This window comes from Rousettus aegyptiacus, unplaced genomic scaffold (genome assembly GCF_014176215.1).
Source record: "Rousettus aegyptiacus isolate mRouAeg1 unplaced genomic scaffold, mRouAeg1.p scaffold_m13_p_2, whole genome shotgun sequence".
NCBI lineage: Eukaryota > Metazoa > Chordata > Mammalia > Chiroptera > Pteropodidae > Rousettus > Rousettus aegyptiacus.
In genome coordinates this window covers 48,863,205-48,890,256 of record NW_023416295.1, presented here as the reverse complement: position 1 = coordinate 48,890,256, position 27,052 = coordinate 48,863,205, and the positions used below count along the sequence as shown (strand labels likewise).

Sequence of the window (27,052 nt, the reverse complement as noted above, 5' to 3'; positions counted from 1 at the left end):
GTTTTTAACTTTTTAAAAAATTTTGTTTTGTTATTAGTTTCAAGTATACAGTACATTGGTTAGACATTTTTATCGTTTATAAAACAATTCCCCTAATTGCTCTGGCTCTTCACCTAGCCCTTACATTAATGCTAACTGCATTCCTTATGCCGTGTTCTCCATTCCTGTGACCATCTATCGACAACTAATTTGTACATTTTTAACCCTTCACCCAATTCTTTTAGTTCCCCAACCCTCCCTTCTCTCTGGCCATCACCAGATTGTCCTCTATATTTGTGAGTCTGTTTTTGATTAGTTGGTTCTTTTTGTTCCTTAGATTCCGCATATAAATGAAATCATAGGGTATTTATCTTTCTCTGTCTTTCACTGAGCATAATAATTTCTAGGTCTATCCATATTGTTGCAAATGGTAGGATTTCATTTTTTTAAATGGCTAATATTCCATCGTATATATGAACCATAACTTCTTTATCCAGTCTTTTCTTGATGGGCATTTATTTAGCTTGCTTCCATATCTTGGCTATTGTAAATTGTGCTGCCAAGAACATAGGAGTGCATAGATATTCGTGAATTATTGTTTTGGTTTTCTTTGGATAAAAACCCAGAATTGCAGTTGCTGGGTCAAAAGGCATATCCATTTTTAATTTTTTGTGAAACCTCCAGACCGTTTTTCATAGTAGCTGTACCACATTGCAATCCTACTGACAGTGTATGAGAGTTCCCTTTTCTCCACATCCTTGCCAGTGCTTGTTGTTCTTTGATTTATTGATGACAGCCATTCTGACAGGTTTGAAGTGATATCTTATTGTGGTTTAAATTGGCATTTCTCTGATGATTAATGAGTGACCTTGACCATCTTTTCCTATGTCTATTGGCCATCTGTATTTCCTTTTTGGAGAAATATTTATTCAGATCTTCTGCCCATTTTTAATTGGATTGTTTTTTGTTGTTGTTGAGTTGTATGAGTTCTTTATATATTTTGAGTAGTAACCTCTTATCAGATTTATCATAAGTAAATATCTTCTCCCATTCAGTTGGGGTTTTTGTTTTTGTTTTTGTTTTTTGTTTTTGTTTATCGATGGTTTTCTTAACTGTACAAAATTATTTGATGTAGTCTCATTTGTTTATTTTTTCTTTTGGTTCCCTTGCCTGAAGAGATATATCTGAAAAGAAATTACTGTTAGCAATATCAGAGAGTTTACTGCCTATGTTTTCTTCTAGAAGTTTTATGGTTTGGGGTCTTACATTTAAGTCTTTAATCCATTTTGAGTCTGTTCCTGTATAAGGTGTAAGAAGGTGGTCTAGTTCCTTCCTTCCTTCCTTCCTTCCTTCCTTCCTTCCTTCCTTCCTTCCTTTCCTTCCTTCCCTTCCCTTCCCTTCCCTTTCCCTTCCCTTCCCTTCCCTTTCCCTTCCTTCCTTCCTTCCTTCCTTCCTTCCTTCCTTCCTTCCTTCTTTCCTTCCTTCCTTCCTTCCTTCCTTCCTTCCTTTCTTTTCCTTTCTTTTCCTTTCTTTTCCTTTCTTTTCTTGCATGTATCTGTCCCGTTTTTCCAGCACCATTTATGAAGAAACTGTCTTTATTATATATTCTTGCCTCCGTTGTCATATATTAAGTGATCATATAGGCATAGATTTATTTTTGGGCTTTCTATTCTGTTCCATTGATTAGTGTATCTGTTTTTATGCCAGTACCATGATGTTTTGATTTCTGTAGCCTTGTATAGTTTGATATCAGGTAGTGTGAAACCTCTGACTTTGGTCTTCTTTCATTCTTACCGATGGGTCTCAAATTTTGAAAGCACAGTGAATTGTATAAACATAGTTCAAAGTATTGATTGTTATTTGGCCAATTCTCTTTATTTGCAATTTCTAGCATTGTTTTTGAAAGGTAGATGTGCCTCATTAGATGTTATTATTTTTTACGTTTAGTTAAAGCCAATACCAAAGACTCTTGTTATGTATTGTATTAATAGTTTTAGAACATGTGTCAGGGTTACAATCTCAATTTTACAAAAATGTGTATGTTTATGTGTGTTAAAAAAGGAATTTTGTACCTTTCTTGTAATCAAGGAAAGTATAGAAACCCCAAGGAGAACTGGAGTGGTAGAAATAACTAGGTAGTAGTAAATATTGAATTCTATTAATGGTTTTTCCAATAAATATTAGGGTAACATGGCAAGGTACTTCCATCCTCTGGGCCTGTTCTTCATCTGTAAAATGAGAGAATATAAGAAGATGAAAAAGTTTCCTTCTAACATTTGTATATCTTTAATTATGGTAGAGAGTAGGAAAATAGGCAAATTGTAACATTATTTCTGTGCTGGCCATGGTTTCAATGTAAAACAAGAAGGTTATATTACAAAAGAGCTTTTAGGTTTAGTTAACACCTATATAAAAAGAATGCAAAACTCCCCACCTTGCAACTTGAGTTACTCTTAATATTTTTTTGCTAGAGGAATTTGTTTTTTAACACTTTTAGTTTTAAGCACTTTAAAAATTGTAAATTATGTACATGGTAAAGATAATCTCTTATGTATAATTGAATTGAAGTAAAAATGACCAGTGTATCTTTTATCATGTTATTTTTCTGCTAAGAACGTTCCTTGTTCTCAGTATTATCAATGGAAAAAGGTTACTGGGAAAACTAGAAATTTCGGAAACTTATCTCAAAATTCAGCATAACAATTTTAATCTAATTTTCGTGAAAATTAATCGAAATAATCTATGTAATGTTTAGTTTAGATTATCTTAATTTAGAGAATAAGTGACAACTGTATGTTTGTGTCATTGATTAACTTCTTCCTGGTTTTAAGAATTAATTTCAGTCATATGTCAAGAAGTATTATCTAACTTTCTAGAAAATGACTTTTGATTCACAAATATTTTTGAGTATTTGTGGCAGAATAATTTAATAAAGTCCTTGTTATTTATAATAAAAAATTACATGTGATATAAAAGAAAAATTATAATTTTTTCTTGGATAATTTAAAATTTTTAAATAAAAATATTTTTTATAAATGTCATGAACAGAATTTGGTGAAAGCTAAGACTGATAGATTATTGTTAGGGTTTAGATGGAAGAAATGAAAATAGCTGGATTAGTCCTCCTAAATAATTTTCTTATTTCAGTTAATATTTTCTTCATGTTGACTCAAAAGATAATGAAATCACAACTCAATCTAAAGAGGATTTAGGGGAAAATATTAGTTAAAGAGAGAACTTCACCTAACAGTGATTTATATGGATGTTATTGTCCAGTTACTCAGGGTAGGATATTGAAGATAGCAGTAAATTTTGGTTAGAAGGAGACCATAATAGTGAGAAGTACAAGTTGTCAAGGCTGAAGCATAAAGCCAAGGAAAAATAGGTCTGTGACAATGAGGAAAATGAACCATTCCTGAATTAAGATTAAGCATAAGGAACAGTCCAGATTCCAGTAAAAATTATTTAGCTATATTTCAGAGTTTACCTTAAAAGAGAGCATGAAGTAATTGGTACTTAAACTTGGTAAATTATAATTATAAGGATAGGAAACATTTCCTTATGAATTAGTTAGAAATTTTGTCTTAATTTTGTTCTGGAAGAATTTTATAAACTTTCTAATTACCTTTTCTTCAATTTATTTAGATCAGCTGTTCCTTGTATTAGCCTTGCACATGCGGCTTTATAGCATTGATTCTGAGTATAATCCATGGAGAAAGCTTACTCAGTTAGTAGAAGAGATGAATTCGCAGTAAGTATTTTTGAAAGGTTAAAGTCAATTAAAACTTTTTGAAAAATGATTAAATATAAAAATAAGATTGAAAGTCTTTATGAATATGTTAATTTTCCTTATGAAACGCAGAAATAATAATAAAAATTGAGAACAGTTTACCATTATGCTTTCTGTAAAAACTGCATAAAAATCTCTACCAAGGTAGAAAATCTTTTAAAGAACCTCATTAATTTTTATGCAGATAAAACATTCAAATGGAAGTACATGATGACTGGTTGTCCTTTTTAAAACGTCAGAATTGATCAGCGGGTTCAGGTAGCTTAAAGTCTGATCTCTCTATTCTAAAGGCCCCTTCAGCCTTTCAATTAATGATTTTTGCAGTCCCTGATGATTCCTGCCTAAACCCAGAATTTCATTAGGTACTACAAAATAGTGATTAAAAAAAAAAAAAAAAACCTCCCTTTGGATGTACAAGATACTGGATTTATAGCATCGATGGCACTGAGGAGCATGGAGGAAGCATAGTCTTTACAGTAAGTGGTGCTGGTTAATTGGCTATTTATATGAGAAACAATTAGTATTGACCCCTACCTCACAAAGAACCTATTTAGATTTTGCCAGTTGTTTCAGTAATATCCTGGGAAATGCAATCAATGCAAAGAAAATTCAAGATCGTGCTTGTGTTTAGTTGTTATATCCCTTTAATTTTCTTTAATCTGAATTGTTTCTGACTTTTACTTTGCATTTCATGACACTGACTTTTTTTTTTTTCTTCAAGAGCTCAGACCCATTATTTTGTAGAATTCCTCAATTTATTTTGTCCGATATTTCCTTGTGGTTAGATTCAGGTTATAAACTTTTAGCAGAAGTACCACAGAAATGATGTTGTGTTATTTTTAGTGCAATATATCAGGAAGCACATGCTGATGATTTGATTTGTTATTGATAATAATAACTCATAATTTGGCTTTTGTGGTATCTGCCAATTTTTCCACTGTAAAGTTATTATTTCATCTTTTGTAATTAGTACATATTTTGTGGGAAGATACTTTGAGGCTATGAATATATCCTGCTACTTTTCAAAAAAAAATTTGTGTGTGTGTTTTTTGTATTTATAGACAAAATGGCAAGTTAGGAATATTTTGCATGTTATGACTAAGGCAAATCACTTTTGTTGATATTGGTTAGTAATTTTTTTCCCCTAGCTAGACTTGCATACTCAAGGACAAGGATGGTATGCAAATAAAGTATTAGAATGCCTCACTCTAAGTCTAAAGATGTTCAGCAAACAGAAGGTTTCTTAAGTAGTATTGGTGAATTAACATTTTAAAGAACAGACACAGGTACTGTGCTTTCCATAATACCGATTGCTGGGTTATTTTCTTTTCAAGCCCTAAGATTTAATACTCATTAGGATAGTAGTAAACGCTGTGAACACTTGATCAGTGCTTACTTCATGCTAGGTATTTTTGTACTTTGTATATATAATCTCGTTTAACCATCACCATAACTGTGCACACTAAGTACCATTGTTATTCTGGTTTTTACATAGGAAGAACCTGAGGTTTAGGAGAAGTTAATATATTCTATAGGGGCGCACAGCCATTAAATAGAGCTGGCATTTGAATCCAAATTTTTCTGATTCAGAGCCTAAATTCTTAAGTATTATCTGTGCTTCCTTTCCTAGTACTAAAAGAGCTAAGGAATTCCTGGAAAATCTGGTTAATCTCCCCCTCCTCCATATTTACTCTAATTTTTTAGGTTCGTTAATGCATCAGTTAATTATAATGTCATCTGTGTTTCATAACTACATCAGATTTTTTTAAATGGAAGTATCTTTTTTCTCACTTTTAATACTTTTTCAACATAAAATTTTACACCTAATGGTATAGGTTTCTCATATATACTTTTTTCTACAATCCTCACGAATATTATTTTCTTATTCCCTTTTAATTTCCATTGTACTGATAGTCAGCTGGTTTAGAAATAAAATTGGAAAATTAGGCCTGTTAACTAACCTATCCATTTCCTCTTACCATCCATAGAGTTAATAGTAATGTACAGTTTTCGTAATAAGGATTTTAAAGATATTATTTATTTTAAAATATCAAGCATTTAAAGGATAGTTATCACAATGATGATATTAAAACCCACAGTCAAAATCCGTGATTCTCTTTTCTACAGGGGATGTATCAATCTATCCACTCATTCATTCTGATTATGTGCCTACTGTGTGCCAGGAAAGATCCATTTCTATGTTCTCAGAATGATTGCTTTTATTTTAGTAGCCAATAAGCTCCAGATTATTGTTTTTGTTATTTTTTTCTAATTACAAAAATTGTATTTATTGTATAATGTTTAGAACATACAGAAAAGTTGAGAAAGAAAATAAAATAATCTGAAATCTTATAACTTGTGTGTTATATATAGTTTATTATAATTTAACGAACTCATGAACCATAAGAACAAGAGCAAATATAAGGAGAAAAAATCGGTCATATTTTCCAGGAATAATTCTACTACTGTTAATATTTTGAGATATTTTTGGCTTCTTTTAATTAATTAATTTTTGTTTATTTTTATTATGGTGACATTGGTTGATGAAGTCCAGTACGTTTCAGATGTTTAGTTCAACACTATATATATAGTGTTGTGTTCTTTTTTCTGTATATATATTATGAATTTTTAAGTACTATTCGATCTCTACTGTATCAGTCTTATAATTTGCATTTAAAAAGAACACATAACAACCAAATTCTGACATCATTAAAAATTCTTTAAATTATGTACCTATTTTATTTACTCATTTCTGTTGTTAATCATTTAATTTCTTCTACCTTAATACCAGATAATGTATTAAGCACTTCTTGACCTGTCAGATATAATCCTAGAACTATGAATAACATGAAAAGATAAATACTTTAGACTTTTAGTTATTTATTTGATATTCACTGACTGTTAGGTACTGTTTCGTAGTACAACATTGCTTTTCAGAAAGATTGTACCTATATAAACTGTCACTAGCAATGTAAGAATGTCCTCATTTCTGTCAGTCTTGATTATTATCACTTAAAAAACAGTTTTAGGGACTAACCTGATGGATAAAAATTGGGATCCCAAAGTAATAAAAATTTATTTAATTTCTGGTAAAGTTAACTTCACATAAATATTTCATATTTATTAGCTATTTGTGTATACTTTTGTGAATTATGTATTCAGGGCATCAGTCCATTTTTCTGTTGACATCTTATGAAATTTTTTTTGAATGATTCTTTTTTAAAAATTCTTATTTTATATTAGTTTCAGATATATAGTTTATTGGTTAGCCATTTATAGAGTTTATTAAGTGATCCCCTCATTTACTCTAGCACTCATCTGGCTCTACACTTAGCCATTACAATACTATTGACTATATTCTTTATGCTGTACTCTATGTCCCAGTGACGATTTTGTAACTACTAGTTCGTATTTCTTCATCCCTTCACCTTTTCCACCTACTCCCCAACTCTCCTCCACTCTGGCCATGACCAGATTGTCTTCTGTGTCTGTGAGTCTATGTTTTAGTTTGTTCCTTTTGTTCTTTGGATTCCACATATAAGTGAGATCATATATATTTATCTTTCCCTGTCTGACATATTACACTCAGCATAATACCCTCTAGGTCCATCCATGTCATTGCAAATGGTAGGATTTCATTTTTTATGGCTGAGTAATAGTCCATTTTATATATGAACCGTAACTTCTTTATCGAATTGTCTATTGATGGGCATTTAGGTTGCTTGAATGATTCTTTATGGCTTAAAATATTAAACCTTATTCTATTGAAACTTTCCCCCCAAGTATGTTTGCCTTTTAATTTCATAATTACTTTTATTGACATATTAAAGTTTTAAATTTTCAAGTAACCAAATCAGTGAGACCTTACATTTCTTATTTTGACTTTCATACTTAACAATGCCTGCCTATCCCACCAGAGATATGATGTTTACCTTTATTAATTGTTATTATAATATGTTTCCTGTTTTAAGATTAGCTATATCTGCCTATATATTCTTGGTAGAGTTTTATTATTGGATGATTTTAAAAATATATATATGTTTAATCTACTTGGAATTTATTTTCATCAGTAGTGTTTGATGAAGATTTAAAATATATTTTCAGATAACTATTTTTTCACCAATTTTGTATAGCATTCATTTTCTACTAAGTGTTAGTATATTATGGTCATAATTAGGGACTTTCCCCTTTGTTCTGTTGGTCTACAAGCCTATTTCTGTGACAATGCCATGCTGGTTTACTTATTGTGGAGATATCTTGTGTATATCTCTGGTTGGATTACATTCTACCCATTTCTCCCCTCTACCTCGCAATTTTTCTTTACTGTTCTTACCTGTTTATCCTTCCAGATGATCTTTAGAACCATTTTATAAATCTTCCCTTAATATGTTTTTTGATCGGAGTTATTTTAAACTCATAAATTAATCTAGGAAAAATAGTTATCTTTATAATAGACAGTTTCTTCAATTTAGGAATATTTCTCATTCTTTTAATTCATTTTTTTTTGTATTCTAGTTTTGAAATATTTGTTAATTACACATTCTTAATTGTATTTAATATAGTGGTTGCTAAATTTTTAACAAAGACTATATGAATAATCATAATAGAGGATATAATCTTAAGTATAGAGTCATTTATCCCAAGTCTCATCTGAAGCATAGCTTCAGAATTTAGTTAATTCTGGAAGCTTAAGATTTACTTTTGTTCTCTGACATTAAAAATTAAACCTACAAAAAAATTTTAACCTTCTAAAGGAGTTTAAAAATTCTTTTAGAATAAGATTTGCTTTATAATATATTTTGTGTCTTTCATGGCGCTACACATCTCTAAGGTTTATTATTTTGTCTTTTATAGTGTATTTTAAGTTCCACTTTGGTTATTTTTTTTTTTTTAAGCTTGGAAAATGTTAAAGATTTTTTTCGACTTTTATGTTAGTCATAAAATCAAAACAACTTTTTAGCAAGATATTAACCATGGCTTTTTAATGTAACTTGTTTGTGATTTGTATCTGTTCTTTTATTAATAATGTGAACATTTACTCTTTAGTGCTGTTTGTGAAAGCAAGTGTCCCATGTGCCACTCATTTGTAGTGAAACTAATTCTTTTAAGCTCCACTTAATGCTTCATTTGATTTCTGTAATGTAAGAGATCAGATTCATCATCAAGTTAATATATGCCAATTGTTTACTTTAGTAAGACCTAATAAAATTTCTATTAATTTTTTTTACATAAGGCAAATTCAAGGAAACATGAGTGTAAAAGATTATATGTTTATGCAAATATATGGCCCCTAGCTTTTTCTTTTGAAATTTTTTTAGTCCCTTATGAAAGTTTAATTCCTATTCCATAGACATATATGTGAAATATAAAACAGAAAAAAAGATATATGATACTGTCTACAGTGATTATGCACTTTGTTTTAGGCTGGGAAATGAAGAACAACAGCCTGAAGTTCCAATTCTTTATCATGATGTTACATCACTTTTGCTTGTCCAGATCTTAATGATGCCACAACCGTTACGCAAAGGTATGTCTTTATAAATCAGATTCTTAGATATATAGTATATATAATGAAAATCCTGGGGACAAATATAGTATTCAGTCTGATGGAAATGTTTTGAGGTAAGTAACTTTTTTTCTATTATTAGTAAATAATATATGCAAAGAAAATGACAGTGAAATAAAAAGTTTGTCCCTTACGGGTCCGTTCTTTTTAGCTTTTTAGCCCCTAATGAGGGATAGATACGGGCAAATCACTCTGAAAACTTTTGTTTTGAAAAGTTAAAAAGATAATACAAAAATATGAAAACAGAGCAAGCTGTCAGCCTTAATGCCTTCCCCCTATATACACACATACATATTTTGATACAGTAATGTCATAGAGTTATTAAAATGTGATGCTACATCATTTTAAATTAGTATTAATGTCATAATACTATGATATTGGCATGTTAACATTAGCAACATTTTAATTATTGCTACACAGTCTATAATTTTTATTTGAAGACATTTAAAGTATTCTATCAAATAATTAACTGTTCTCCTTTGGTGGGAAGAAAGGTTTCTGCTTTTTGTTTTTGTGCTATTATAAATTACACTAGAAAGAACATTTGTGGGTGTATAAAGGCCTTGTTACTGGGGAAGATATTCTTTGTGTGTACTTCAACTTTACCTTTTGATAAAACTTTTTACCTAAGTATATGAAATGGTTATTTATTTTGAATATAGGTAAATTGATATTTCATGCAGATTTAAAGAGTTAAATAATGTCATTAATCAATAAACATTTTATTTATACTAGCACCATAAATTTTAGATTAATGTTTTTAATTCTAAACTTTATATAACATATAATTCACCATTTTAACAACTTGAAAGTGTACAATTCAGTACATTTACTGTGTTGTACAACCATCATTATCTAGTTCCAGATTATTCTCATTAGCCCAGAAAGCAACTTTGTACCCATTAACCAGTCACTGCCCATCTTTCTTCTTCCCTTAACCCTTGGTAACCTACTTTCTGTCTCTATAAATTTTCCTATACTGGATATTTCATATTAATGAAATTATACAATATATGCCCTTTCGTGTTTGGCTTCTTTCACTTATAACATTTTCGAAGTTCATCCATGTTGTAGTATATGTTGTAATTCATCCCTCTTTATGGCTGAGTAATATTTCAGTGTAACCTACCTTAATACCACATTTTGTTTATCCATTCTTCAGTTGATCATCATTTGGATCGTTTTCACCTTTTAACCATTGTTAGTAGTGTTCCTGTGAACATTCACATACAGGTTCCTCTTTGAACACCTGTTTTTAATTCTTTAGGTACTTAGCTAAAAGTGGAGTTGCTGAATCATAATAATTCTGTGTTTAACTTCTGGAGGAACTGCAAAACTTCAGATATTTTTTAATGTTTTCGGGGGGATTGGCTATGTCTATGAATTTCATCATTTATTTTGCATACTTTAAAATATGAACCCATCAAATGGCCTATTGAAATTCATCTCTGAAATATTAATTATAAATTCTTCAGGTTTTTTGTGTTACTTTGGTTAGTTTTCCTTAGTTTAGTGAAACAATTGCTTTGGAGTTATGCTGGTTTGCTCTGTGCTCTTCTAATTATACTAGTAGTAATATATTTTGAAATCTAAAAAAAATTACTTTGGTTTATAATGTCATAAAAATAGTTAAATATTTTATTTAAATATACATTTTATTTATAAACATAATTATTACATAAACACGAAAAGCTAAAAGTGAAGGAAACTTGCTATATGCAAATAGTTTTATTTCTATAATTAATATTTATTCTAAAAGAAAATTTTTCAGTTAATAGTAATGGACCTATTGTATCAATATCTGAGAGCTATAGCTGGTGACTCTTCTCATCTCAGATGGTAACTGTTGACACTAGGTTTCAACAGAAGGTGAAGTTAATGCAGAAGGGCATGTAATGCAGTGAATTAATTGAACCTAGTAAATTTAATTCAGTAGAAACGTATCCTAAAATTGTTCAGTAAAATGCGAATCAAGATAATTGATCTATTTAATTTAATAATGGTTAAATGAATAGAATTGATTCAGGAAAATATCTATATAAAAATTAATGACACTTGGTAACTGTACCTTAAAATAATATCATTTAAAAAGTGTCATTTAGTGGACAAATAACAAATGTTTATTTGGTACTTTGTTGTAAAAAATCATTGCCTGATTCAGTTCAAGAAATATTTAATGAGTACCTACTATGTGCCAGGTTGCTATGCTTCTTTGCCCAATGTTGGAGATACAGAGATGAATAAAACATGGAGTTTGCCCTTGGGGAACCAGAGAGCTAAGTATTTAGCAGCCATTAACTTTAGTTAGAATTATTTTTATAAGCCTGTGATTTATATTATTTCTTAAAACTTAATTCAAGATTGGGTTATCTGTATTGTTTTTATAAAACAGCTTCAAACACATTGTATAATAGTTGCTCACTGTCATTGTAATAATGAATTCCTCTTAGAATTTAGGGCCACAAAAAAATTGCCATTCTCTATTAAATCTTTTTAGTCTGTGACACATTGAGAACTGAATAGAGACCATTATTTGAGCTTTATATTTAACGGGATAGCTTTATTTAATTGCTAGGAAGTTCAGAACTCATTAAGTTACTTTAATTTCTTTTGGACAGCTTTCTTTGGAAGGTGGGAAATTATAGATAGGTAGAGTTTTTAATATAGATTTTCCTCTTCTACTCCCCTGTTAATATGTGGGTTAATAGTTGATCTTTATTTTGTCTGTGTTTTTATTGTAAGCCTTTTTATTATAAGGATATGTATTTGTGTACCTATTATTGGTTATTATTAGAAGAGAAAAGTGAAATAAATATTACTATTTGTTTGTACTAGGATGTTAAATGCTTCCTATGGTTTTATCTGAAGGTGATACAAAAACCTACCTTAAGCTCTTTAATGTTTATCACTGTTTTCACGTTAAAAGACCTTTTTTTTACACCAATTGTCTCATCAGAAGCTTGAATTAATATATTAAAGACAAGCATTTAGTTTTCTTTCATCTCTTTTCCTGTCCCTATATCTTCTCCATTATACTCTCTGTTGCATCACTAGCCTCCAAGAATAAGCTCGAAAGTAACTTTTGATACATCACTATTTCTAGGTGTTCACGTGTAGTTCTTTTATAACTTAGGATCAAGTTTGGCTATATGTAATAGAGAAGAAATCCCAGATAACACAGTAGCTTAAGTAAGACAGAATTTTATTTTTCTTTCACGTAGAAAGAAGTCTGAAGGTAGGAGGTAGGCAGATGAGGTCCTTCTACTTTACAGGGCCATATTACTTATCTTCGTGTTCCAAGCTAGTTGCTAGAGGTTTAGTTATCACAGTCTTGTTTATGGCAGCAAGATGTTGAGTTGAGGGAGACTTCATCCTCTCTTTTAAGAAGCCCTCTTAGACATTCTATACAAAACATATTTCCTAGGCTAAAATTCTTTTGTCTTTTGAACCACCAGGATTTAAAACATGAACTCGCTATTATTTTTAAGAAGGATCAGTTACTCAGATTTGGATCATGCTGCTGTTTTTTTCCACCTCTCTGTCATTAAGGAGCTTCTCAATTCTGTTGAATCATGCTTTATAAGGTTTATAGAATAGAAACTCCTGGGTTCTCTGGAACATCTGGTACTGGTGATTATAGACTGTTTTCTGCTTCCAGGATCCCATAGTCAGGGCTCATGAAAGAAAGATAGAAGAATGCTTATTATTTCTCATTTATTTTAAGAAAAGAAGGATCTCAGTTTTCTTTTCTTTTTTCTTTTTCTTTTTTTTTTTTACAAATCAAGGCTTTAAAAATAAGCTGTTTATTTTAGAATATCTCAAGCATGTATAACAGTAGAGAGCAGAGTTTAATGAACCCTCATGTACCCACCAATTATCACCTCATGGCCAACCTCATTTCATTTATACCCCCACCTATTCTAACTTCCCTCCCACTGTGGATTATCTTAAAGCACATCCAAGACATCATATCATTTTATCCATATAGTCTTTAGTACATATTGCTCAAAGATAAAGATTCTTTCAAACATAACCATAATACTATTAACCCATGTAAAAATGAACAATTTTGCTTTAATATTATTAAATGTCCAGTCAGTTTTCAGTTTTCAGTTCGTGTAGTTGCTTCTTGCAAATGATTTGTTACATTTGGTTTGTTTGATTAAGGATCCAAAAAAGGTGCACGCATTAGATTTCATTATTTCCCTTTTAAAATCTATGAGTTTCCTTCTTTCGCCCTTCCTTCTTACATTTTATTTGTTGAAGAATCTGGGTCTTTTGTCTGTATTTTGCTAATTGTATCCCTACTGTATAATTTAATAACATGTATTTTCTACAGATAGATTTAGACATCTGGTTCAGTTCCTTATTTTATTATTTTTTTTTGCAAAAATACTTTATGGTTGGTGTTACATACTCTCATCAGGAGACAATTCCCAGTTGTCTCTCTTTATGTGATATTAAGGCAATTGATGATTGCCTCTACTTATTTGGTAATTATTTCATTTGTTAAGTGGAATTCTTATTAAGAAAAATTTCCTCATCAACTGTTTGTTTACCAAGTGGTAGAGTTGGTACAGGAAAGGCAGTTTAAATACTTGATAGTTTTATTTACCAGTTTTCAGAAAAATGAATGTTTTTAAAAGCATCCTCCAAAGATGCTTTTTTAAAAAGTAGTAGTATGAATTTATGGATTTTAACAAATTGTATGTCTTTCAGTTGCAGTGTAGAATAACTCTTTAAACACTTGTGTTTAATTTTTGTAGGCGTGTGTCCTACTGATAGGACCCCAATGTCTTTGATAAACTTCCTCAGACCAAAGCTTTTTAATCTGTGATTTAAAAGTTCATTAGTGAGCCTCAAGGAATCCATGAATCTCCTTAAATGATATAGGAAATTTTTATATGTATATGTGCATTTTTATTTGAGATGTTCCAAAGCTCTTACCAGATCTTCAGAAGAATATTGGCTCTTAAAAGTGAGTTATTTATGAATTCTCCTGAGGATTCCTGGCTATAGATAAATAAATAGTTCTATAATAAGAAATAGCAGCAAAGAAATTGCTTTGTCGTTGTTGTAGAGTCAGAAGCAGATTATAGTGGGGTGAGAAATGAGAGGGAGATGAGAGAACAGAGATAATGAACAGAGAAAATTATCAAGAATTAATATGGAAAAAGAGCAGAAACTGTATGTGGATATAATTCAAGGGTTTTTTGTTGGTGGTGGTGGTGGTGGTTTTTTTGTTTGCTTTTTAAGATGGAGTTTTGAGCATGTTTAAATATTTGCCGCTTCTCCATTTCCACGTAATAACTCCTGCTGGTCCTTTACCTTAAGTGTTACCCTTTTTTGGAAGCATTTCTTTTGGATGTCCTTTTTCCCTTTCCCATAATAACTTGTCCATAGTTCTGTTTTGATATTTGTCATAATAGTAGATTTTCCTTAATAACTTCCTCTCTAGTCTATCAGTTCCTCCAGGACCACCACTATGCTTATGTATTTCCATAGTGCCTACCTGGTACATAAAATGCTTAGTAAATGTTTGTGGAATGGATGTGTTAAATGTCCAATTTTCTGGTAAATTGCTAATTTTCTATTTTAAAATTCAAGAAAGCTATTACTTTCATTTGAGTCTTTATATTTTATATTGTAATCACTTCTATATAATGTTTGTTGAAATCGTTGGCAGTTTATTAGACCCAAACCTCAATTGCCCTGAAGTATACCCAAGGGAACAGCATTAACTACCTTATTAGTTTTTAGATGGACTTGGGATCTTTCCTCACTTCAATGTTGATTAAAGAAAGTCTTATTAAACTGTTTGGGTTCTTCACTTATCAAAGAGAAATAGACTCAAGCTTATCACACACAAAAAAATACATCACAAACTGACTTTTGTTGTAGCCTAGACTTTTCGAAGAGAGTCCGAACACATGTAGTTAAGAACTCAGATCATAAAAGAGAAGACTTAGAAGATTTGATGTTTACATGGATATGTGCAAAGTGATTTATGAAAGCAGTGGAATAGTATATTTTTTTACAAAAAATTTTTATGATAATTTTAGGAAAAGAGTATAATGTTTGATGCCATCTTCTGATGATGTCTTGTTTACTTGTATAATTTTCCCCTTTACGGTTTTGTTATTTTATACATGCTCTATCTCCTTTGTCTTAAAAGAAACTTGAAGCATTTTGTATTAACTCTAAAACTGTTTATGGAAAAGGAACTTATGTAAGCATCTGAATCCTGTTTGTCTTCTTGTTTGTCAGTCATTAGATTACTCTTGTAAAACCTGGCTACTCACTAAATATTTAATTGTCTGATTTTGAAAATTTCTTATTGGCTTTGCATCATTTACCCACTGAAGAAAATGTGGTTTACTTAGATTTTGTTGATATCATTCCAGAGTCAAACCGATATCTCAGTTAATGTCACTATCCTTGGAACTGTTTATTCTTTTAAAAAATTTTATCTTGTGAAGAAAAATAAATATAGACAAAAGTTCACATATAATATCTATTCAAAAAGTTATTTTGATTTCATGAGTTATGTTTCAAATTCTTAAAAATGATGAATTGCATTTAAAAAAATCACGATGTCTGAAATAGTGTAATGGAGGTAGGTATGGTACCTATTTAGTAGTTTAATCATCACAGCAATTTAGAGTAGGAAGTAAAGAATATAGTTTTCATTTGTAATTCTAATGAAAAAATTTACTTTTTAAAGAACCTCAGGCTAACATTTCTTTGTTACCAAACACTTGTTTCTTATTTGATCAGTAGGAGCAAGCTTTTATTTGATTAGCTTTGAAAGTACCATTTCTCCCTGCCCTGCCTCTCCTCTCCTCCCACCCCATTTCCTATCATCCAGTAGCACAGTAAAACTTAAAATATGTGGTGTTGTTTAAAGTCTGTTTGCTCGTAAGGCATTTCAAATAAATATTGATCTTATTTTGTTGACTCTCAGGTGTTTTGGTAGTGGATTTTTTTGTTTGTTTAAACACATTGACTGAGAATAGGTGTCAAATCCTTTTTCTTTTTAAATTTTGATAATTGTATTTTGAAGAGCTTTGCTCTTTTTTACAACCTTGGAAGACAGGAACTTGTTGAGCTATTATGCGCTTCATGTGAGTGATTTCTTATTTCTTTCTAAGTTCCTAAAAGACATCGATTTTATACATGGTAAGCATTCAATAAATAAATATTTTTTCAATGAATTAGAGAAAGTGAGAACTTAAGCTTAAGCTGTGACTTTAAACTGCCAGTTTAAATATTTTAAAAATGATAATGAAGATAAAGTAACTGAAAACAGAAATTAGTACTTTGCTACAACAAAAAGCTAAAATTATGCATACAATAGCTTTCATTTCTTTAAATACATTATTTCTTTTTAATTAAAATAATTTGTGTAGTTTCCATTGAGAAGAAGCTATATGTGAGTGGTGTCTTTAGGTAATATAAATGTCTTCCTGGTTTAAGATCATTTTGTTTGTGTTTAGTAGAAAAGTTCTATAATTTTCGTCATTCTATTAAAACATATAATTAAGTAATGAAATACTCTTTTCTTGACCTTGATGATACTCTCCTTTCCTGGTTTTTCTCATCTCTCCTTCTCATTTTCAAAGCTCTTTTTCATTCACATCTTCCTCTCACCACTGTTTGAGTTGTTCCTTAGTTCTGTCCTCTTCTCAATTTTATCTTCTCTCGTATAGCTTCAGCTGTATGTATGCTTAATAATTCCCAGTTCTCTAGCTTCAGCCTACACTTTGGTGAGCTTCAGGCCCAAATTCCTACACATGCTCCCGACAACATAATATGACATTAATTCATTTTTCTATCCAAACTTGCTCTTGCTGTTTTCCATTTTAGTCAGCGCTACTGCTATCTACTCTTTGTATAATGAGAAACTGCCATTGTCGTATATGAGAAACTGCCATTGTCGTATACCTTCAGAGCTCCACCAAATCTTCTGTCATCTAAATATTTCTGTAATTTGACCCATTCTCTCTATCATCAGTACTCTTTCTTAGCTCAGGTCATCATACACACCATCCCTTGATTTACATGGTATTTTTTATGTGAGTTTTCTTATACATGGTAAATACTCCCCCCGTTTACACAGACTTTTTATACACAGTTTCTATTTATGCAGTCTAGTTTTGCATGATTCTTTTTCATATTTATTATTAGGGATTACTCTTTCTAAAAAACAGTAGCTTAACTCAGCAATGTACAAAGAACATATTTACTAGCAATTATCACTGGGACATTTGAAAAGTGATTATTATGCTGTGGTCAGTAACAGTTGAAACAAATTTAACAAAATGTTAAATCACCTATCCATAGCTGTAGGAGTTGACATGACACACCCATTGAGTCATAATTCAATTATAGATACTCGTAACTTATGCATATTACTTGGTGATTATATCCCTAGCACTTAAAGATAATTTGTCATAACTAAGTGTAAGTAAATGCAAATAACCAATATCATATATGAGCTGTTTTTACTTAGGACAGTTTTAAAGGGGACATAAATGTACTTACAAATATTTCAAGTGATGAGATAGTGACTTTGTGTCAATTAAGAGAAGGTTGTTTGCTTTAGATTACAGCATAGTGACAACAGATAAAATTTATTTTTCTGAATTTTCACTAGCATTTTTTTGTGAAAACATGTGAAATAAATATTTTTATGACTTATATCGGCCTATTTTTTTTAGTATTTTTTTCTTACTGATGGACTCTTTATGCAGTTTTTTTTTTCGCATAAAATAAATGATGACTGGAACAGATAATCCATATAAATCGAGGAACAGGTGTGTGTGTACTTTTGCTCTCTGTTAATAGGTGTTCTTGCTTCTAGTCTTGTCCTTCTTCAGTCTCTTTCTCTTAAGCAGCAATGAATATTTTAGAATGCAAATCTAATATCAATAACCTGCTTAAAATGCTTTGTGGCTTTTCATTGCCTAGTTTAGGTGCTATAAATCAAATGCCTACAGACATCAAATAAGTAATGTAAACAGTAATATTAATAACAACAGATATTTACAGATCGCCATTGCCAGTTAGTATTTTAAGCATTTAAGTGTTTAAACCTTATTTCACTTAATCCCTTTAAGGCAGGTGATATTATCCCTATTTAACAGATGAACATGTTTTTAAAAAGCACAGTTTTTAACTGTCTTGCTTAAAATCAGAAGAGTCGGAATTTAAATTTAGACAATTTGGCTTCATAGCCTAAATTCATTCTTAACAATAATTCTGTATACTGATCCCTTGTGAAACAGTCTTTGGTTTGATATAATTGGGAATGGGGGACTGTGGCAAGCCTGGCCAAAAAGGACAGTTACCGCTCAGCCCCAGGCACTTGTTGGCATGTAAAAATATGGGCCCAGTATTGTCAGATTTTCCTACTTTTCAAGGGTAAGTGGAATTCTTGACTTTTACAAGAAATACCCTATTTTTAAATGCCAGTAACAAAAAATGAAATGGGGTAAAGGTAAACCAAACATCTCTGCAGGCTGCATTCAGACAGGTAGCCTATAATTTGCAACCATCGGTCTTAAGCATAAAGAGTACTTTTCCATCTTCATCTTTCAAAATCACTACGTGTGGTCTTATTAAACACTGGACAATTTATAGCTCTTGTAAGTATTAGTGTCTTTCCGTGATTTTTGTATAAATGGCTTCCTCAGTCTGGAATCCCCCCTCCCTACTGCATTCCATCTCTACCTTATTATGGCTTATTTTTCTTCGTCATTCAAGATTCACTCTCCTGGTCGGGGCAGTAGCTTTTATATTTTTTCTAACCTTATTCTATATTAGTTCCTCCTCAAGTTTCTTCCCATTACACCCTGTACATGCTTACAGCCATCTGTCTCTCCCTATCCAGACTGTAAGTCCTTATTTGCCTATATCCTGGCATGTGTTAAGTACCTAAGTGTTAGGCTATTTAGAAATCTATTTAGAGCTAGCTTATAAGCTCAAAGGAAGAGCACTGATGGACTCACATGACCAAACTGTAGGAGTTGCGAGTAGAATAGGGGTCTCCTTCATTCAGTCTTGTTTTAGACAGTCTCTACCATTGACCAGGAGAGCATGACCTCTGGTACTTTCAGACTCATCTTTATACCTTCCCTTTACCTCCAGTTAGAAAAACCCCATCTCAGCTTATATCAAGTTTCCATCCCAACCCATCATTATGGATAAGAGACAATGTGCACATATGTGCATGTGTGTGCACAATTTGGAATCATGGAAGATTTTCCTTAGGAAGTGACTTTTAAGATGTCATCTGATTAAGTTCGCCTGGCTACAGGGAGAGAAAAAGTGTTTAAGCTTGTACTAAGACCCAGTGGAAGAATGCTAAATATTTCTTTTAAAAAGATCAGTCTGTCTCTAATGAAAAACAAACAAACAAAAACAAAAACAACAACAAAAACAAATAGATTGCTGCAGTCTTAGAGGTGCTGTGGATAAACCACTGTGAAGAAAAGAGTTACCATAGAAAGCTTGACTGCTATCCTTTGAAAGGCCTGCTTATAAGGTTGGCCCTTGATGGACATCTGGAAATGATGATTTGGGGAAGGTTTCTACCAATTCCAGAACTGATAAGAGTGGCTCTCTATGCCTAAACTGTAAATGTTGCGGCTTCTGCTGACCACACCTGCTTTCCTCCTGGGAATCTAGAACTTTGGTATGTACTAGGTAGAGAGTACCTATGTGACCTTCTCCCAATAAAAACCTTGGGCACTGAGTCTCTTAATGAGCTTCCTGGTATATATTTCACACAGGCTGTCACAACTCATTGCTAGAGGAATTAAGCATATCCTGTGTGACACTATTGGGAGAGGATATTTTAAAGGTTCCCTCTGGACTTCAGGCAATATGCCTTTTCCCTTCACTGATTTTACTTTGTATCCTTTTACTGAAGTAAATAATAGGACTATATGCTGAGTCTTTCGAGTCCTCCTAGGGAATTATAAAACCTAGAAGTAGTCTTGGGGACCCCAGTACAACTTAGTCTGAGATTATGGATCTAGGCATAAAAGGATAGAAGCCTGGTCCAGGGTATTAGGACTGACTTTGAGATATTTTAAAAGTATAATTGATAAGATTTGGTGATTTATTTTAACATGGGGGAAAATATTGAGGATGTCTACAAGTTTCTGAATTTAGCAACTGATTAAATGGTAATACACATTTACTAGGGGAGCAGAATAATATAATAGAAAGAATACTGACTTTGTATGGATTCAAGTTCAAACCCAGGTGCTTATTAGCTTTGTTATACAGGTACATCCTTTGAAGCTCAGTTGTCCAACTGAGCTATTTTGAGGATTGAATGAGACAATTGGGTAAATTTTCTCGGCTGTGGTATATATAAATATTGATTGTGATTATTAGGCTATCACTTATTAAGTGCCTAATGTATCCAGATGTTACCAGGCATTTTATATTATTGTTACCATGCTTTTGTATTGTCACAGTTCTCACTGAGTTTTAAAATAGCTGAGTTACACAGCTATTCCAAGGTTGAGTGGCATTAGAACTCTGATCTTCTAACACAGAGCACACTTTCCATTATGCTAAATGCCTCTCATTTGCATATTTTGTGGATGAATAAAGGAATTTATTCATAATTCATAATTTCAGATCTGTCAAGTAAAAAGTGTATCATCGCATTATAATCTCCTTTTATTAATTCTTCAAGTATTGAACAGAAACTCAATTACGCAGGCAAGGAAAGGCATGTATTTGTGAAATTATCTTGAGTACAAAATGTCTAGATTCCAAAGAAATAATGATCTTCTCTCTCTTTTAGACCATTTCACCTGCATTGTGAAGGTACTTTTTACCCTACTGTACACACAAGCTCTTGCAGCACTTTCAGTTAAATGCACTGAGGAAGATAGGTCAGCCTGGAAACGCACAGGTGCTCTCAAAAAGGTGAGTGTCTTGTCTGCATTTGTCATTTAGTAGTTCACTGAACTCATTTAAGTTGCAGATATGGATGAATGAGATTAGGTGTTTGAAAGGAAAAGAAGTTATTAACAGTATTTTAATTGGCTAAAACAGTTAAAAATGTTTTCCTTGTACAGTGAGGTCTTTTGCATCTATCTCTAATCCTTGGCTTTTATCCCTTTATATTTGGGCAGTTTCATTTTGCTTTTGCTGCAAGTCTTAAACTTAGAGAAGTTATAAAAATTGTGCTAGCACAGTGAGGACGTAATTAAAAGACTTACCTGTTTTACTTATCTGTCACCTTTTCTTCTCATCCTTATCCCCAGCATAATCCAAAGATAGCTTTTGATTCATCACTTCTAAATTTAAAATTGTAACCTTTTCTTAATTATGCCTTTTTAAATACTTCCTTCTCCCCATTTTAGAATATATTTAACTTCTTAGGAAATTTAAAGGAATTCTCTTTAAGTTAAAATTATGTGAACAATTTGGTAAAATTGTGCAAGGTGAGTTAAATGTATTTTCAGTGGCTTCAGAATGAATGGGATACTATATATAGAACCCAAGAACTGACTGAGTGGTTTGGCTTAGAGATAGTTAAAATAAGAAAATTACTTCAGTGTTTATTTGGGGAAATTGGTAGGGAAAAAATAATAAGTCAAGTATAAACTGAACCTCTGATTGGCTTATAACTCTTAAAGAAGTTTTATACCTCATTGAACAGTTCATTAAAATCAGACCTACTTGTATCAAAGGGGAGAAAGCCAATTATAAACACATGAAATGTATTCAGTATAACCTTTATTTTCATCACTAGTTTACTCTCAAATCATGATTATGTGTACGGTAATTTAGTAAAAAAAAAAAAAAAAGGAATAAATGATGCAGAAATCTAAGTAGCTGTAGAAGTTACAATGATATATTTCATTACTTATAGAGTAGTTATTATTTACAATATGTTACCTATCTAAAATGTTTAGATCTATTGCAGAAAAAGCTAGCAACGAATCATCACAGTATTCGTTGTGTCTTACCACTAAATAGAGATATTACTATTTTAGTCAAGACATAAAAACTCTGAACCTCAGTTTTCTCAAAGGTAAATGAGAATTTGGAATATATGACTTATAAGAGTGCCTCTCTTTCTAAAATTTTGTTACTCTGTTTTTGAAATGGTTTTGTCTTTTCCTTCAATGATTTTTCATCCTTGTTCCTAATCGATTCTTAGATAATTTTGCCTTTTGCAATGATCTTTCTTTTTTTCTAACTATTCTTATAGTTCTCTGAACACATTAATCTGTTATTTGGATTGTTAGTATTAAAGTAAATTAGCTTTCTGCGCTGTGTCCTTGTTTAACTATATTTTCTTAGTAAACTGTCTAATCATGAAAAATTATACATTTAAAATATTTTCTGATAGAGTTTTGGTCTAAATTTGTTCATCTGACTGCTAAAATGATACCTTAATGACAGAAAATTAGATAATTGTAAATCTGTGATGGAAGAAACATGAACTAATTTAGGTAACTTCTGTCAATTTTCTTTCTCAATTTGATCATTGTTAGCTATTTTTGAAATATTTAATAAAACATTTAATGAGTCAGATTCTTATCAGAACTTGAATTAAGAGTTTATAGCTGTATAAATTGCTTTAGTGAACGAAAGCAAATATTATGATATTCTGTATGTTGGTTTGCCACATGTTATTAGCTTTTTTTGGTAATAGATCTAAACCTTTTAGATATATAACATTTTAAATAATAGCAACAAGTCTATGAGTAATGAAAAATATCACTATAACTTCTATAGCTACCTAAATGTCTGCATCATTTATTTCTTTTTTTTCTCATTTCCTTCCTTTACTTCTCTCGTTCCTTTTCTTCCTTCTTTTCTGTCTTCATTGAGTCTCATTCATTCTATCTCAGTTTGTTTATCTATCTTTATTTATATCCTCAGATATGATAATCTCAGTGAAAACAGATTTTTTTCCTGATCGAATCTGGCCTGACAGTACAAATATAGGCACTAAATATTTTTCAAAGGGGTATTAGAGTTAATTTGATAATGAGGTTTAGTTGTGTTGAAAAAGCGATTATTACAGTTAATGTAAATTGTGTTCTTTTGGTTCTTTGAGGTATCTGTTAAAAGAGACTTCTTACCAGGATTTTTTAAATTTTATTTCATTTCATTTCATTTAAGCGCCTACAGTACCTGGTATTCCTAGGTCGTCTCCCGTCCAAGTACTAACCAGGCCTGACCCTGCTTAGCTTCAGAGAGCAGATGAGATCGGACACATTCAGGATGGCATACCCATAGACCATACTAGGATTTCTTAATTTGGGGTCCTTTTCCTTTGTTTTGTTTTGCCGTGGAGTTAGGACCATAGCATAGCAATCCAGCATATATTCAGAGGGTCTGTCACCCTAAAAAGTTTAAGAAGCATAGAATTTAGACAATGCATTCACTCAACACAGCATTAATTGCATCTCTTAACTCTTCATCCTTTTGTTTATTTAATCCACATACCTTGGCCACCTGCCCCATAGGATTCTTCTGATCTTGATTCTAGGTCTTTCATCCATAGTCTTAGAAATCCTCTTCTTAAGCTTTATTAGCCTACTCTTTAGTTTATTCAAATATCACCTTTATAAAATATGGTTTACTGAGACTTCTTATAAAATTATTTGTCTTATACTGTTTTATTTTAATTTGAGAAGAGTTTAGTAAAGGGACCTGATTTTTTATTAAAGTATAGCTGACATACAATGTCGTAGATGTTTTTATAGTTAAAAATCAAGACAGGATAATACTACATGGCTGAGTGAATATGGCAGAAAGGAAAGAGGAGTTATTTAAAAGATAATGCATGATAATCTCAAGATCCATTCATGTTGTTGCAAATGGCAGTATTTCATCTTATGACTAATATTACATTGTATATATGTACCACATCTTCTTTATTCAGTCATCTATCAGAGGGCACTTCAGTTATCATGCTAAGTGAAGTAAGTCAGAAAAAGTTGAGAACCGTATGATTTCACTGATATGTAGAATATAAAACTGAAAGCAACAAACAAACAAGACAAACAAAAACACATAGACACAGACAACAGCTTAGTGGCTGCCAAAAGGAAAGGAGGAGGAGGGAAGTAGATAAGAGTAAATAAAGGGGGTCAAATATATGGTAACAGAAGGAAATTTGACTTCGGGTGGTGACTACACAGTGCAACATACAGATGACATATTATTGAATTGTATACTTGAAACCTATATAATTTATTAACCAATGTCACCCCAGTAAATTTAATAAAAAGAAAAAAAAGATAATGTAAAGAATTGGTTATCGAAAGAGGCACATCCAAAGACGTTCTAAGCTGAAAAACTCCAACATTACTGAAATAAATTTTATTAACAAGCCAGCAGGTGGTTTATTGCTCAGATTTTTGTTATGCAAAGGGATACATACAAAATACCAAACAATAGTTCCTTACTTTTTGGAATTTACAGTCAAATTGAAGACAGCACAGTAACAAGTGAAACAGTGAGGGACTGTAAGAAAGACCGAATATCATCAAATAACAAACTCTGGTCCAGACTATCAGTGCCTTAAAAATTCAGGATAAAGTTATATTCCACAGCATTTACTTAATTCTTATATTTTGTTATTTCAAAAGTGTAGTTAATGAGTAGAATAATTGACATCACAGCAAAGTTATCACTTTATTCTGATTTACACTTTACTATAATTTGCAACAACCTCTAATATCTCGGTGAATATTAAAAGAGGTGCATTTCTTTATGTGTAAAAATGTTCTTGAAAGAAATTTGAATTTGTAAATAGCCATCATTTTTCCTTTCTTATAAAAAATATAGTCATTAAGCTTAATTATTTTATAGACTTATTTAATGTAATTCTCTGTACATTCTGTAATAAATATATTGTTCTATTTTATTTTTACATTAAATTGTACAACCCTATTCAAGAAATTTGAGGAAAATCATAAAAGAAAAATTCTGTGTCTTTATTTTCTTCTTTTTCATGCATATATTATTTGTACCACTATGAGTATACGTATACATCTGTTGGTCTTTTTCACATCAATTATGAACATTTTTTGTACAGCTAAATTTTTAATTTTCATCATCTATAAAATATTTCTGTTGATATGTCATAATTTAGGTAACAGCTACATTTTTGTTGATTGTTTCTAATTTGTCATTATTGTAGTGCAGCATTGAATGTCTTGGGCATAGAGATATTTTTTTTCTTTTGGGTTATTTTCTTAGGAAGAATTTCCAGTAGGGGAGTTATATAGTCAAACTTTATGATTTACATATATTTATTTATACATACATTACATAATTGATATGCTGCCTTTTAAAGAAGTATTTAATCATCTACTAAATTTCATTGTGAATCAACAATTTCATTGTTGTGTACAGGTTTTGCGGAATTGAAGCGTACATGCTTGAAAAATAATGTAATCACATTTTATACTCTACTCATTGAAAGGTATTTTTTCCAATGTATTTTTCAATGACTGATAGAACTAATATTTTAATTTTTTTCAGAATACATGTGATGCAGAAAAGTCTTATGAAGTATTATTGAGCTTTGTGATAAGCGAACTAGCTAAAGGAAAGTTATACCATGAAGAAGGAACTCAGGAGTGTGCAATGGTATGATTTCTCTAAGATAAGATTTAGTAATTATTTAGTTAAAAATTTAGATTTTTGTTGTTGTTATGAATATAATTTTTAAAGCTATATCTGTTATAGAATGAATTGTTCAGATTTTCTTTTTTAACTTTAGGTGAGCCCTATTGCTTGGTCTCCTGAATCCATGGAAAAATACTTACAGGACTTCTGCTTACCTTTCCTCAGAATCACCAGCCTTCTTCAGCATCACCTTTTTGGGGAAGATTTACCTAGCTGCCAGGTATAACTTAGGGTAGAGAGTAGTGAGCCTTGTCTTTACAATTAGCTTTTACAATTTTTTTGAAATATACTGATATCTAGTATAATACTATATCTATATACAGAACTGTTATATAAGTATATGGTAGTCTAACTCAAAGGAATAAATTATTTAGAATATTTACTGTTATTATTATTTTTATATTTATTAGCATCTACCTATTTTTATGATAATGTTACTAATATTTTATATTTGAGCAGTTTGGAATTAGATCAGTGATAGTAAATGCTCAAAACTTAAATAGGATCATAGTACTCATATTGACATTTATCACTATTTTTATCATATAGATATATTTATCACTTTATATATTTATAACTATCTGCTTTTAGTATCTTTTTAGAAGTTATATTAGTCAGAAAGCTAATTGTTTAAAGATATGATGGTATTTATGTAATTTTAGAGCAGCAAAATGTTTATTTGTAGACAATTGTATTAAAACTTAGATGAATGAATTATCACTGGTTTAATTTGTTTTATAAAACTGTGGGTCCATGTGAGTAGGCAAGGGAGTCACAGGTAGAAAAGCAGAAGGTAAGTAAACCAAACTATGCTTAAAGCATTATGTTCTTTGCATTATCTGCCATTCATTTTTAGTGAATTTGATGTGTGAATTAAGGCATTTATATTTATGGTCTTCGAAACCTGAAGTATCTTGGAATTAAGCAGTTGATTGTTCCTTTTCTCGTAAGTAATTGACAGTTACATTAAATAGTTTGGATTCTTTGTTTTTTATCCAGGGATTTGAGATAAACTCTGTACATATGTCCCCAAA

The 27,052-nt window shown here is 31.1% G+C and overlaps 1 protein-coding gene and 1 pseudogene across 9 annotated transcripts in view; one reads left to right on the top strand and one right to left on the bottom strand.

Annotated features, from left to right (window-relative positions):
* The window catches only part of UBR3 (ubiquitin protein ligase E3 component n-recognin 3), a 188,360-nt gene that overhangs the window by 141,690 nt on the left and 19,618 nt on the right, over positions 1-27,052 (top strand). For all 9 annotated transcript variants that reach the window (XM_016165386.2, XM_016165376.2, XM_016165377.2 and 6 more), the window contains 5 exons: positions 3,625-3,730; positions 9,193-9,296; positions 21,160-21,284; positions 25,872-25,979; positions 26,113-26,238. In XM_016165386.2, the coding sequence (XP_016020872.1) occupies positions 3,625-3,730; positions 9,193-9,296; positions 21,160-21,284; positions 25,872-25,979; positions 26,113-26,238 (569 nt within the window). The remainder of the gene's footprint in view (positions 1-3,624; positions 3,731-9,192; positions 9,297-21,159; positions 21,285-25,871; positions 25,980-26,112; positions 26,239-27,052) is intronic.
* On the bottom strand, positions 23,499-23,617 carry LOC118614313 (annotated as a pseudogene).